At 33.4% G+C, this 13,533-nt stretch overlaps 1 protein-coding gene across 1 annotated transcript in view; it reads left to right on the top strand.

Moving 5' to 3' along the window:
• Positions 1 to 13,533, top strand: part of twin (CCR4-NOT transcription complex subunit 6-like twin) — a 202,027-nt gene that overhangs the window by 165,094 nt on the left and 23,400 nt on the right. The window contains exon 5 of the mRNA XM_023391529.2: positions 7,110 to 7,261. Within this exon, the coding sequence (XP_023247297.2) occupies positions 7,110 to 7,261 (152 nt within the window). The remainder of the gene's footprint in view (positions 1 to 7,109; positions 7,262 to 13,533) is intronic.

The raw sequence follows: 13,533 nt of genomic DNA, 5'->3' as shown, positions 1-13,533 counted from the left end.
ATTAAAAAAAAAATAAGAATAATAATTACAAACTAGCATTCAAAACTTACTTAAAATGAACCAGCTACAATTTTATTTGTAAAGATAAATTTTTTTCTTACAAAAATAAACGAGACTTGATTTTGTTATAACTTTTCATTAAGTTCTTCACAATTTATTTTATCTATTAAATATAAGTAAAGGTTGAATGCATCCATTGCACTAGCTGGACTTGACTGGTTTGTAAACAAGCTTACAAGCTCTTCTGTATTTGCAGAGTACAGTTTAGGTTCTTGGGCATATTTTTCCAACAAAAACTGTATGTGGGTCAAATTAACAGTTTTTTTATTATCTTCTGCTCCAAAATTTTCCAGAAAATGAAACATTTCATTGGGTTTGCCTGTTATTCCGTGAGCATTGCTTTGTGCCCTGATTAAGTGCTCATTCCATTCCTTGCGGGCTTGTATTAATTCTTCCTGAAAGATAGTAGTGCAAATTTTAATGAGAAATTAAAGATTTAAAATAAAAAATATAAATAAGTGTAACAATTACTCTAATCAATGGTCCAAAACAAAATCGGATACACTCAATGTGTAATACATTGCCTTTATCCAACATCAACAACTCTTCCATTTTCTTAAATAAACACGTATAAAAGTCTCCTACATGTTGACGAAACTGACGCCAATAACTTTCAATTCGCTGATTATGCATACTACGTCCTTTTAAAAAACTTTTTGGCCCAGCATTTTCATCGTCGTGACAGTGTCGCAGAGCCATGTGGCAGTTTTCCATCAGCGTGATTTCTGTATCGTTGTCCGTTCGCAAAAAAGTTGGTAAAAAATCCATTTTTTGCACCAGCTTCAAATAGTAATACCCAATGACATCCGGATTATTATTGGTTGTGCCAACTTCCAGTAGCAAAACTTTTTTTGAAAACCTATCAATGATGCCATATATTGCGAATCCAAACCTAACAACCCACCACTTCCTTCGAGCTCTAACATCATCGCTATAATAATATGCTCGACTGGGCTCTCTGTTATTTTTTTCCTATACAGGCCATTGCTTCTTAGAATTCTATGTAACGTTCTAATGCAAAGTTCCATATTCCATTTTTTACTAATTTTTTTAATTATGCACTTGTAGCTGTAGTTTTTTATGAAATACTTTTTAACTTTTTGCGTTAGCAATACTTCCATCTGAAATTTAGGTATTTAAGAACAAAAACTTTTTTTATTATGCATGGCACAATAAACTTTTAACATAAAAAATACTACCTTGATGGATTAACTGCACCACGTACATAAACTACTATCCTCTGGTGAAAAGCATTTTTAACCTATGGTTGACGCAGCCGGTTGGCCCAAATAAACAAAAAAAAGCGTTTCGAGATTCCACCAATACATCAAGATTCTCGATAGCCTCAATTTTTCAAGAGACGCAGAACAGAACACTTGCGACGTTCCGTTTTAGTCGCACGCACGTAGCACGTGCTATGCTGGATAGCGGCTCACAGCAGACGTTCGTCGCAAAAAGCTTGCTATAAAAGCTCGAGCTTTTGAGCAATGCTACAACGCGCGATATTTTTTCCGCTTCCAAAGATTCAAGGAATAAAATATATGTTACAATAGGTCGCACACTTTTCTCTACTGCAGCTCTATAGAAATCAAGTCAATTACTATAGTATATTTATTGTTTCTTATCATTCTCTTGGGTAAAAGGGTATAAAATTTTATAATTCAAGTACCTAAATAGAGTTAAAGTAACAAGTATATTAAATACGTAACAAAATTGGAAAAGTACATTATTGTCTATTATTTTTAAATAGGGGAGGGTGGGGCACTACCATCACCCATTCTGTTTCTGATAATTATGGAAAAACTATTATATATATAATAATGTATAAATATCATTCACTTAGTTGAAAGTCTTAAGAATACATTGCAGAGTTAAAAACGTTAATTAATATTGAAACTTTAATAATACTGAGCAAAATCATTGACTCTTTACGTGGGGCACAGCTCGTCATGGTGGGGTACTATTTGCCTTAGGGTGGGGCACAGTTGTCTTTAGGAACAAGAAACAAGATTTAAAATTTGCACAAAGCGCCAAACTGTCTGCTCAAAAATACTTTTTTTTCTATCAATATATTTTTTCCATACATGCAGCACATATAAAATAGTGAAGCTTTTTAAATTTTAAACATTTTAATTGAATTAAAATGAAAAAAATTTATACTTTGTTGTGAACAAGATTTATTTTTATTACTAAGATGTATTGACAAAAAGCTTTTTCTTGCCCTGCAGTAAAAATCATCTAAAAGCCTTTGCCTATTAAAGTATCAAGTAAATCAACATATCAGTTTCAAAAATTTGAAAAATCGCTGCCTTACATAAAAATTACAACAAAAACATAAAATTTACTTGACTGTTGTTTTGTTGTGTTTGCATTTTCATGCTTCATAAATTTATACTGGAGCGTCGTCCTCGGGATTCCAAACTCCTGTGCAGTACCTTTAATAGATTTTCCATCGCAAATACTTTGAAGAGCTAATTCTATGTCCCCATCCGTTCAGCTGTGTGCTTTCACTTTTTTTTGTACTTCCGCACCATTGTCAACAAAACAGAATTCTAACCTATAAAGCTGAGATGATGACTGTCGCTTTGCTACTGCTGTGACTGGTAGTGACAAACTGTGCCCTCCTGCAAGTGGCAAACTGTGCCCCTTTTAACGCTTTTTTCCTAATTATGAATAACTTTGTAAATATTCATGATAAAAATCCAAAAAAAATTTGACAAAGTATTTAAGCAATAAAACTTTTAATCCTATATGATGTAATTGATACATGAGTAAAATCCATTACTTGTTAGGTACAGAAAAACTCTTGTACGACGATTATTTCAGGCTCAAAATTTTAATCTCCTGTTTTACAAAGTTAATAAAGATTTTTCATTTAATTTCTGAAGACATGTTAAGTAAACGTCGTAGAAATGAATTTCCAACAGAATTGACATTGAATATGTCTTATCGATAAAAAAAATCAGGATGACGAAGTCACCCGCCTGATGGCTAGTACCCCACCCTTCCCTATCAAGATTATTTATTCTTAAAACTGTAAAAGTAATGCAAGTATATTGATGTGTTCAAGAATTGTTAGACTCGTTACTAAAGAAATTTTTAATAATTGTAAGTACTTGTCGTAAATACATAATATATTATTATATTTTTTATTTATTTATTATATTATAATTTAAAAAAATGAAAAATTATAATGATTTTCGATACAATTGTTGTACAACTCATTATCAAACATCAAATTAAATTTTATTAATTAACTTAATTAAATAATTAAACTAAAGAAATTATCGTATTTTTTATTTTAATACTCTCATTATCTCTATGTTCATTCAAACTTTTATTTATAAACACACATTTTCTCGTTTAAGTTTATGTTATCTCTTAATTTATAAACGTTATATCTATTATATCGGCTACATATAAGTAATAATATAACTCATTTAATTACCGCTATGTAGTTTCCTCATGAATCCGCAATGCGTTGCTGTATGCGAATAGTCATGAACTTCAACAGTAGGAGATTTGTAAAACCAAAGCTGCTCTCAGCTTGTATATATGAAAATACTCATTCAATCGCGGCTAACTTCAGGGTCGCAAACTTTCAGCCAGTTGATACGAAACATCGGAGAATCTTAAAAATGAGTATATCAAATCTACGTATCCCTTAATAATAATATTAGAAGGCTTTTCTTGACAGGATTTTTTTTGGAAGTTATAGTTTATCGTTAATAATGCCTGATAATTGCAAAACATCAAAGTTACAGTGATGTTAAATCACAGTTGTAAGGCAGGGAATTTGAGTTCTTGTAAACATATTGTGAGATTGTGGGTGCATGTTTATTTTAAACAGGTAAGTATTTAATATTAATTGATAGAATACTGTATGATTAAAATGAAGGGTACTGTAGAGCGATTGGGTTGCACAGACTTGACGCAGCAGCCGAGTCATATTAAACAAAAAGTTAACGATGCATATGCTGCAACAACATTTGAGAAATTTTTCCATGGATCCCAAACAATAGCAATAAATAAGCTCAAAGTTTTGTAAAAATACGCCAGCTTTTCACGTAAGTTTAGTAGAATCTGCTAGGTAGCGTTGACATAAAGTCGGAGCTACCTGCAACAAAATTATATAAGTGTGGTTATAATAGGTCAAAGTGTCTCAAAAAATTCTGCAGTCGTCTACCGGCAGTAGATCAAACTGCATCGAGAATGTAGATGTTAGTCGTGCAGCTGGGTACATCCCGGTTACCGATGACGCTCTGCTCCAATGGGCAAGTGACCTAGGTCTACTTTCACCCTGATCTTCCAGGATTGACGAGTGCCACCAATAAAAAATTTTGTAATCGATAACGCCTGGTGCCGTCAGAGAATATTTTTTATCTACAAATACGAGCCAGGAAAGACAGCCCTGAAGAGTACGAGCAGCCACAAAGGCCTCCTTCTTAGCGGTCGTCCCAACGGCATACCTACAGACAGGGTATTCTCCAGGCCTACTTTCCCGACTACCTATAAGTGGTCGGTTATCTGGGAAACGACCCAAAGACGAAATATTCTTTGGTCAGTGGCGTACCTCCCTCCATCATGATCTCCATATACAGAGACTTGGAGGGTTAGAGTCAAGCTACCTGCAGCCAGCTCTTCATCATCAAGAATAATAACAAGGATAGCTGGAAGTTTCACCACTGGCCAATATAATGCCAGGGCCAATATAAGTATTTATATTCCCTACTTAACCATCAATCTCATCGGTTCGTTTAAGGGCCACCTAAGTGTAAACTACCTTGCCAACAAATACATTTTAACTCCCATTTCCAGAAGCGATTCGTCGACTAAAAGACTATATTAACTAAAGACGGCCACTATTAAACCAAGTCAGCCATTCACTGGCAAACGTCACGAGCAGAGTTGTTCGTCGCAAGGCTGGGAACCCCGGTGACCGACGACCCTATGTTACCCTTTCGACTCTAAGCATTCAACCAGAAATCACTGATCCTCTCCAAGATCTGCGCTGGGCGAACCTAACAGCTATGAAGTGAAAAAAACTTAGCCAACGGGAAAGTCTCCAACGGGCAAGCATCGCGAACCAATCTCTCTACGTTAGATCATTAAAACAACTGAATCTGCAAAAAAAAAGGTGCTTTAGACACCAACTTCTTCGACTTTATACCAGGAGACGTTGGCAAATAGCACTACAACTAGCTCTAAAGCTTCGGACTTTGTAATTTTTCTCTTGATCAGTCTGGGTTTTCAGCAGCAGGCCAGAGAAGATCACCCTGAGGTATCCAAGCAGTCACAATTGCTGTTAACTGCAGTCAAGAAAGAGTTAACTTAAGAAGCTCACCGGTCTTTTTTAGGGCCATCGGACGTCAAACTACCTTGCCAACAAATATATTAGAACTTAATAAAGTTGACAAAAAACAGCCCTCAGGGCTCACAAAAGTCTTAACCATACCAAAAGTTGCAAGAGGGTGAATTAAAAGAAAAACGTTATGTGCATCTAATGAATACAATTTTAGGCGTTAAGAAACTGACGCAGAACATTTATTGACATTGAAACATCAGCTTCAAAATTGAGAAATAAAGAATCCATTGGGTGAGAGATCACTTTTTTAATCAGTACCCTCACAGTAATCTGTTAAATCTTCCAGATTTTTAAACAGGTAGAATATGTATTTGTATTTTTTTGGCGATAAATAATGTAGATATGAATCTCCAGGACTTTGTTGCTCTAATAATAAAGTTGTTAGATAGGAGAAAAAAATTTTTTTTTGAAATAAATTAATATTTCTTGGGAGTTTTAAGTCTTACTAGCTTTAAAGTAGCCCTTTTCGTAGATGATACGGGAGAAACTGCTAATCAAAGGCCCTTTAGGGCCGACGATTATTTTATGGCATAAGGAACGCACGGTACTTTTCAGCATAATTTTTTTTTTTTTACTTTTTACAGCTTAATATTTGACTAAATAAACTGTATGGATTCCAAACAAATACGTTTTTACTAAGAAGATTTTTGTTCTGAGAAGTGTCAGGAATATATGTGAAATTTCTAACTGAAAACATTTCACATTACATGTCAACACACTACGGTAATCCATCTAGTAAGTCTCGGGCGAAGCTGAGATGGGGGGCCGCGAGTATATACATGTTTTGTTTGTTTTGAAAACAGTACATTGTAGCAGAAGTGTAACGCTACTGTCGTCTGCTTTGTTTGGTAAAACTTTAAGATCAGTATCAGCTCCATGTAACGGGACTCGTACTTCCGGATTGTGGGCGTTTTTTTAACATATAAACGTTTAATGAACCCTCAATAAAAAAATTGTGGTTGCCACATAAGCGCCATTCAACTAAGGCTATTCAACTGTTCCTCAAGTTAAAGTATACCCCCAGCTGTGTAAGTCATTTTGTACTTTTGGTAAGGAATATTCAGGGCTATTTTTGACTTTTATTCTAATGCTCATTTGAAAATCTTAGTATTTTAAGCAACCTTACGAAACCATTATATACATACCAATACATAATATAGTTAATTTTTGTCTGTAAAACACTATCTGTATAACTTTCCGACACTAGGCTCCCAAATTAATAAATAACAATCGGGTATTCATACATCGATATGGGTTAATAGATCCATTTTCCATGCGATTTGATCGTTCAAGTTTGAACTTTCCACAGCCAAGGCTTCCCTCTTTGTACGGTCCACTATGTCATTATATAAAGAAAAGAGTCAAAGATCACCCACCAGTCTTTAATACATTACCGTTTACGTAGCTGATTCACACGCGAACTCATGCTTGTCTTTTTGGTTTTAAATTTGATTAACTTTTTCCCTCGATGGTCTATCATTATACGAAGATTTTTGTTTGTTTTTCATCAATGTGATTGCAGTTAAAAAGATTCTATTGATTTTCGTTGTGCTACTACCGACATGTTGTCATTATCACAAATTATTTTTTGACCGACATACGCACATTTGAACCTTATTTCATTGTTACAAAATAATATATTAGTAAAATAATGTGTGAGTAACAAATATTCGTTTTGCTTTAGATTCACTAAAGTCAAGGAATATCTGGTAGAATTTAATCAGTTGGCGATGGCGAACGCTGAGGGCTCAGACAACATGCTCAACAGAGTCATGCCCAAGGACAACATCGGCCTCGCAGTCCTTCTCAGAACGAAGGAAGCTGCTTGGGACAATGGTGAGATTTTCATCGTTATAAATTATTATATGTTATAAGGCACAATTAAAATGATTACTATTGATTTTAAACTTTAATAAAATTGGTAGTTTTGGTGGCCAAATTACCGCATGAGAAAAATAAATCATAAGAATTATAGAGAAATCCTTTGTAAAATATATTTTTTTTGCAGTAAGTTAATTGCAAGATGGCCAAATTCGTTAAAAATAAAAATTTTATAACAAGCTCAATTTTCTACGAGATGTACTATTAATCCCATCATCTCAGATGAAAGAGAGCTTGTATATACTAAAAGACAGTTTGCCCGGTTGACAAGCTTTTTTAATACTTTCTTAATAATGCAAAGTCTTCTTCTTTAAGTAGTTGCTTTTTTCTATGTTTGCAATCAATAATGTTTACGAAAAAAAATACGTACATATCGTAATAATGTTATTACAATATAGCTTAAATAATTTATAATACAATAAACAGACGTCATGAATAATGTAATTTGCCAATAACGTGAGGGAGTATTAGATAGAAGAATATTACGGCTCTACATTGATGAAATATTATTATATGAGTGTTGTAAATAAATATTTCACTATTAAGGTGGCTCATAACTTTTTTGAAAAACGGGCCATTTCACCCAAATTAAAATCCATGGTAAAGTATCACTCAGCGGATGTACAGTTCAAATTTTAGAGCATGTTGCCGATCAAAATCGAAAAAAAAATACATTCAAAATTCAAAATTTTAGCATTGGTCTTATGAGGAATTTCGATTATTTCACCAAAAGTTATAACTTTTTTAGGCTAAAAGTCGAGCCACATGCTACGAAAACTAGAAGTAAGTTGTTTAAATAATCTTATTTCTAATGAAATCGCGAAAGTTTAAGGTTTCGAAGCTAAAAAGAGTACATGACGTGTTGAAAATCGGAAATTGCAGGCTAACCTTAGTACGTAAACAAGCGGATTCGTATCTATAGGTATACATATTGAACCTGCTTCTCAATGTTTTCAGGTGTGATACTCTAATGTCACACAAACGGATAGTACAAGGATGATTAGCCACGTTAAGTATTGTAATAAATTATTAATAGTAACAATATAAAATCAATGCCCTTAACTAGTGCATCAATATTTTATGGTTTCTAGGCATATCTGCTTCACAGGAATGCCTTATGTTTTTCCGGAAACAAAAAGTGTAAACACCACTGATGAAGACATGTAAACAGACTATCTTTAATACTTTACATTCAATTGGGCTCAAATTTGGATTGTAGCTTCATTTTTCTATTACAACCTGATAGTTTGAAATCTAAAAAACTATATCGTAGAGAAAACTTTTATCAGTCCCAAGATGGTGTAACTTTAAAAAACCAGGTGTGGGTATCGGGGCCCCCGGCAGAAGTGGAACTTCCAACTCAAATGTTATTAAACTTGGTATGATAAAAACTGAGAAAATTAGAGTATACTAGTTTCAATAAATCCTTAAGAATCCCATACTAAAATAGTAAAAATTTTAATATTATTACGCATTTAAGCACGCGCGTGCATAGAATACATATACATTAATATACTACGTATGTTATGATTGGCGCATCCTAAGTACCTACTTCCATGTTTGCTATGTTATATGTAATACATGTACGAATTGTTGGTCATGTAATGCAGAATAAATTAAAAATTTTCACTATACAGCGCCAAAAAAATGTACTTTTGTCCCACTACACGTCCCACTACTCTTTTATTTAAAATTAATGTTCGTGCATTTGACATGACACCATATCGAATTAAAGTCATCAGATGAAAGTCACTAGATATTTTCACTCAGTAATTAGATTCCTTATTTACAAATTTTGTGAGATTTAATTACATTAATTTATACGCCTCCGTAATCCGTAAGTGAGGAGGAAACAAATCGTACTGACAGAATTGGATTTCAACCCAATTTAGTATTTAAAACAAAGATTTTTATATTTCAACGCCGCACCCATTTTCAACTTTTTATTTTGCAAATATCTCGCAAACTGTTGATCCACAAATAAAAATTCAAGTGGAGAATAAATCCGCAAGTAAGGAGGAGTCGTTTAAGTCCTGAATAGTTGCAAAATCATAATATTTAATATTTGCGGGCGCCAGATTCACAAGTCTCATTATCCGACATTAGTTGTACCGATAATGTCTGTAGATACACACATACATATACATGCTAAAGTATACGCGAGCACCTACTCACTAACCCACCCACACACTCTTACACACACACACACACACACACACACACACACACACACACACATATATATATATATATATATATATATATATATATATATATATTTCTGGCACTAATATCTAACAATTTAATGTCAAGTATGTAAGTATACATTGTTTACTGAAAGAAAATAAATAATAATACAATAAAAAATTAATAAAATTGAAAAAAAATAAAGAAAATAAATATAGGTAAAAAAAATAGTACTTATTCGGGCAGAGTATATATAAAGTATAGACACAATTGGTATGAACATATACTCTAACATCCACTGATAAATAATAACATTTTTTTGTTAGTATTGTAAAAATAACTACAGAGTACGTTTGGCACTGTTTAAAGTACTTTGGCTCTTTCTTAATCCACATTTTAACTGGTTCTAATTACAGTTGAACACTCATGTGTATTTGTATGATCATCTAATTTAAAAAATTGTAACTGATCTTAATTGAAATCTATCAAAATGTGTGTGTGTGTGCGCTGTATACACATACGCACATACATATGTAAAAAATGAACATGGAACATGCAGCCGCATAAGTATACAGTACGACGTAGTTATACGAATACGAAGTCGGTGAGAGATCAGAGAAGGCCTTCGAGACGGCAAAACTCGACCGCTTCAGAAAAAGTATTTTTCCTACCTCGGGCATTTTTGAGAGGCTGGTGTGCTCTCGGTAGGAAAAATAGGATTCGCCACATAACCGCCATCGCTCCGCGGCTACCATACGTCCCTCGGGCCCTGCTTCGCAGGTTTCTCGGGCCGCAAAATAGCTCCAGAGACAATGGCACTTATCCGACGAAAACTACTAATTTTCTATGAACACTCTACTTGGGACTGAAAAAATGTTTATTAGTTGTTAAATATTTATTATTGTTGAAATAAACACTTGTAATCTATCATTGTCCATCAGATGCCATGTATTCTTGTTAGTTAGCATCGATATCTGTCTCGTACTCCCGTGCAGGTGGCGTTGTTTTAAATTGGTGCACGAAGCGAATAGCCCTAATACTGTTTTGCATTTACCTAGGCTCGAAGACTTGTAAGGCAAGGAAAAAATCCCTGGAATTACTCTAATGGAAAATTCCTCGGAAAAACCCGCACCGAAGCAACCGAGGTTGAATAGGACATTTTTCCGGTGATAACAGTTTTTGAAATAATCAGCACTCACTGGGAATCGAACCCACCACCCCTATAACGGCGTTGTATCAGTAAAAAGCACGCTTAGTACTGAGCCAACGCCGCTCTTGCAAACGCAGAGTTACGCAGGAAATTATTTTTCTCGTACGGGTACACCTATATATACGCATTTGCGCATACTCGATCCCGTCTTTCATATCTTACTGAAAGACCATCCTGTAGATTTATTTGAAAATTCAATTTAATATTTTTCTGACAGTACTCTACCATACACAAAAAATTTGGAAAACTTTACTGATCATTTCCTTATAAATGTAATTTTACGTAATTCGTATATAAGGTTACGTGTTCAATTGATATTTAAAAAAACTAAATATCTAAAAAATGGTAAAGTGAATCAAGTCACTTCTACACACATTTGACAGAAATGTTGACATAAAAAAAATTAAACTCTAAACCACGTATAGAGACTTACGAGTAGGTATTTTTTTGTCTTCATAGCCAAAACGATGATATTATACAGTTTGAAAACGTTTTTTAGTTTATTGTCACGTACGTATTTATTGACGCATTTTTTAAATTTGTCTTTTATTTTTAAGGATTATTTTTATACTTTAAAAATTTGAGAAAACAAAAAAATATGAAAAAAGTCAGTTGCTGCTATATTTTTCATAATTTTTGCTACGAATGTTTGCATGATTAAAAAAGTTGTAGATGATATTGGAACACAACTTTTTTGCACTGTACACTTTTAATTAAATTGTAATCCTGAAAGTTTAGAAGGTAATAAACATCTTAAAAACATAGGTTTTTACCGATTACAGTATGAAGTTGCTGTAACAAAGTTGTGAATAAAAAAGTTGTGGATCTTAAAAAAATACAAGTTTGTTTCATGCTTTGAAAACGGATAAAAATAATTGATACGTATAAAAAATTCACTTTTTTTGCTACAGCTTATGAATTAGATCTCTCTGTGGTCAATCAAAGTAATAGATGTTGTTTTTCTACTTTTTTAAAATACGCATTTATGTATTAAATGTAATTTTAGTCTAAATAACGAAAATAATCCACTAAAATAGTACGACTTCCCTTTCTTTGAGTATAACCCCGGTTAATTTGTGGTAGTAACAATCGGCTAAGAATATTATCTGTACCGAGGAAACTCTAAGATTAGGAACCAACATACAAACAATGATTGTGTTTATATGTCGGAGGGCGGGTTCGTGGCCCTGTGTAAAAGAGCGAAATTGCTCAAATTGCCGATTATATACAATACTTAAAAATATTTATTATCAAGTTTCAAAATTTATCTGTTGAATAATCAATTAATTCCTGCACCATATACAGCAATTGTTCATTGATTATTACTTTATTGAGTTCTCCTGAATATTTCCTTAATTTAATCAATTTAATAATTTAATATCTTTTTCAACTTATTCAATATTTTTCTAATCTAATATCTTTTTTATTTTATTCCTGTCCCTTTTTGGGGTCCAGATAATATTCTCAGTTTATTAAACGATTTCAAATCTTAACAGCTATTTTCTAGTTTTTATCTTAAACTATAAAAAGGAACTCGCAATCTTATATGGAGGGGAAGGTTTGCTTAAATAAGTACAATCAATTTATTTTTAATTATCTTATATTTATTCAATCATATGATTCTAAGGAAATTATATCTTAAATTTTTACATGTATTAATTTTATTTGAGTGATCGCAATTTTTTACGTTAATAATAAAAAACAATATATACTATACTCGACAATTCACTTAAAATTTATCCGCCTTTTTAATAGAAAATTTTACAAAAATGACAATTTGAATTTTCCCTCTTTAGTATCTCTGCTTGAACACGTTAGGTTAGACTAATGCGAAATTTTATTACAACCGCGGAAAGTTAGTGTTAGGTAACTACCTATCCGACCAAGTCACGTAAGGTTAGGTCGTTCTCAGGGCCCTTGGGTGTCTTGAGCACTGCTCAAGTCATCAACCCAGGAACTTCGCCTAAGAACGTGATCGCTAACCCTAGTGCCTCGACTACTTGGGGATGCGTCGTCTCCACGCTTAAAGCGGTCGAGCACCGAAAGTCCAAGTAGGTACCGGTTAGTGGAAGTGTTACCTTGGTGATGGTGTACACACTTACTTTTCAGCTATCGGCCTTCGTACTTCGTCTCTTCCTCTCTTCGTCTCTTTTTCTCCCTTCGTGCTCGTCGCGGTATTGTACCGGTGCACGGGAAAGTTCCAGGTCTGGGTGAGCAACGGATATACCGCGTCCCAGGGTCGCTGGAAGATGAATTGCCTTTGCATTGCGCAATGGTGCCTTTTATGCTAACGTTATTTCCTTTTGAGTAGCAGGTTTTCCCGCACTCTAGCGTTTTCTTAACGTACTAGACGCACATTCCCCTCGCGCGGCGTTCAAATTTGAATTTGAAAATAGGAATTTTTTTTATAAAATGAAATATATGTATGTACAAAAAAATTTGAATTGTCTATTAGACGGATTTTTTATTATAAGAAAATACAATAAATAAAAGAATATAAGTATAAATGTAAAGCGTGTATTATAAATTCTAGATCGTAGAAGTGCCCCCTTGCAATAGCTGGATAACTAATGTAATCGTGCTAATATTGATGGATAAAAATAATTCTACAATTCGTATGAATAAGGTGATATTTTTTGTTTTAGTAAAAAACGTAGCAGCTGGCCCTAAACGCAAAATTTTTAATTTTTCACCTAATTTTAGAAACTTGTTTATTAATATGAACTTAAAGAACATTCCGATGTTGAAAATAGTTTAAAAAATAAAATGTTGATACACAATATGTAATTTTAAAACCCATAAGGTTATTATAAAACATTGCTATAAAATT

This window comes from Copidosoma floridanum, unplaced genomic scaffold (genome assembly GCF_036245765.1).
Source record: "Copidosoma floridanum isolate Cflo_tuat_1 unplaced genomic scaffold, Cflo_Japanese_pri ptg000004l, whole genome shotgun sequence".
In the NCBI taxonomy this organism is placed as follows: Eukaryota; Metazoa; Arthropoda; class Insecta; order Hymenoptera; family Encyrtidae; genus Copidosoma; species Copidosoma floridanum.
Note: the sequence above shows the minus strand (reverse complement) of the source record. Positions and strands in the feature narration are given on the sequence as shown.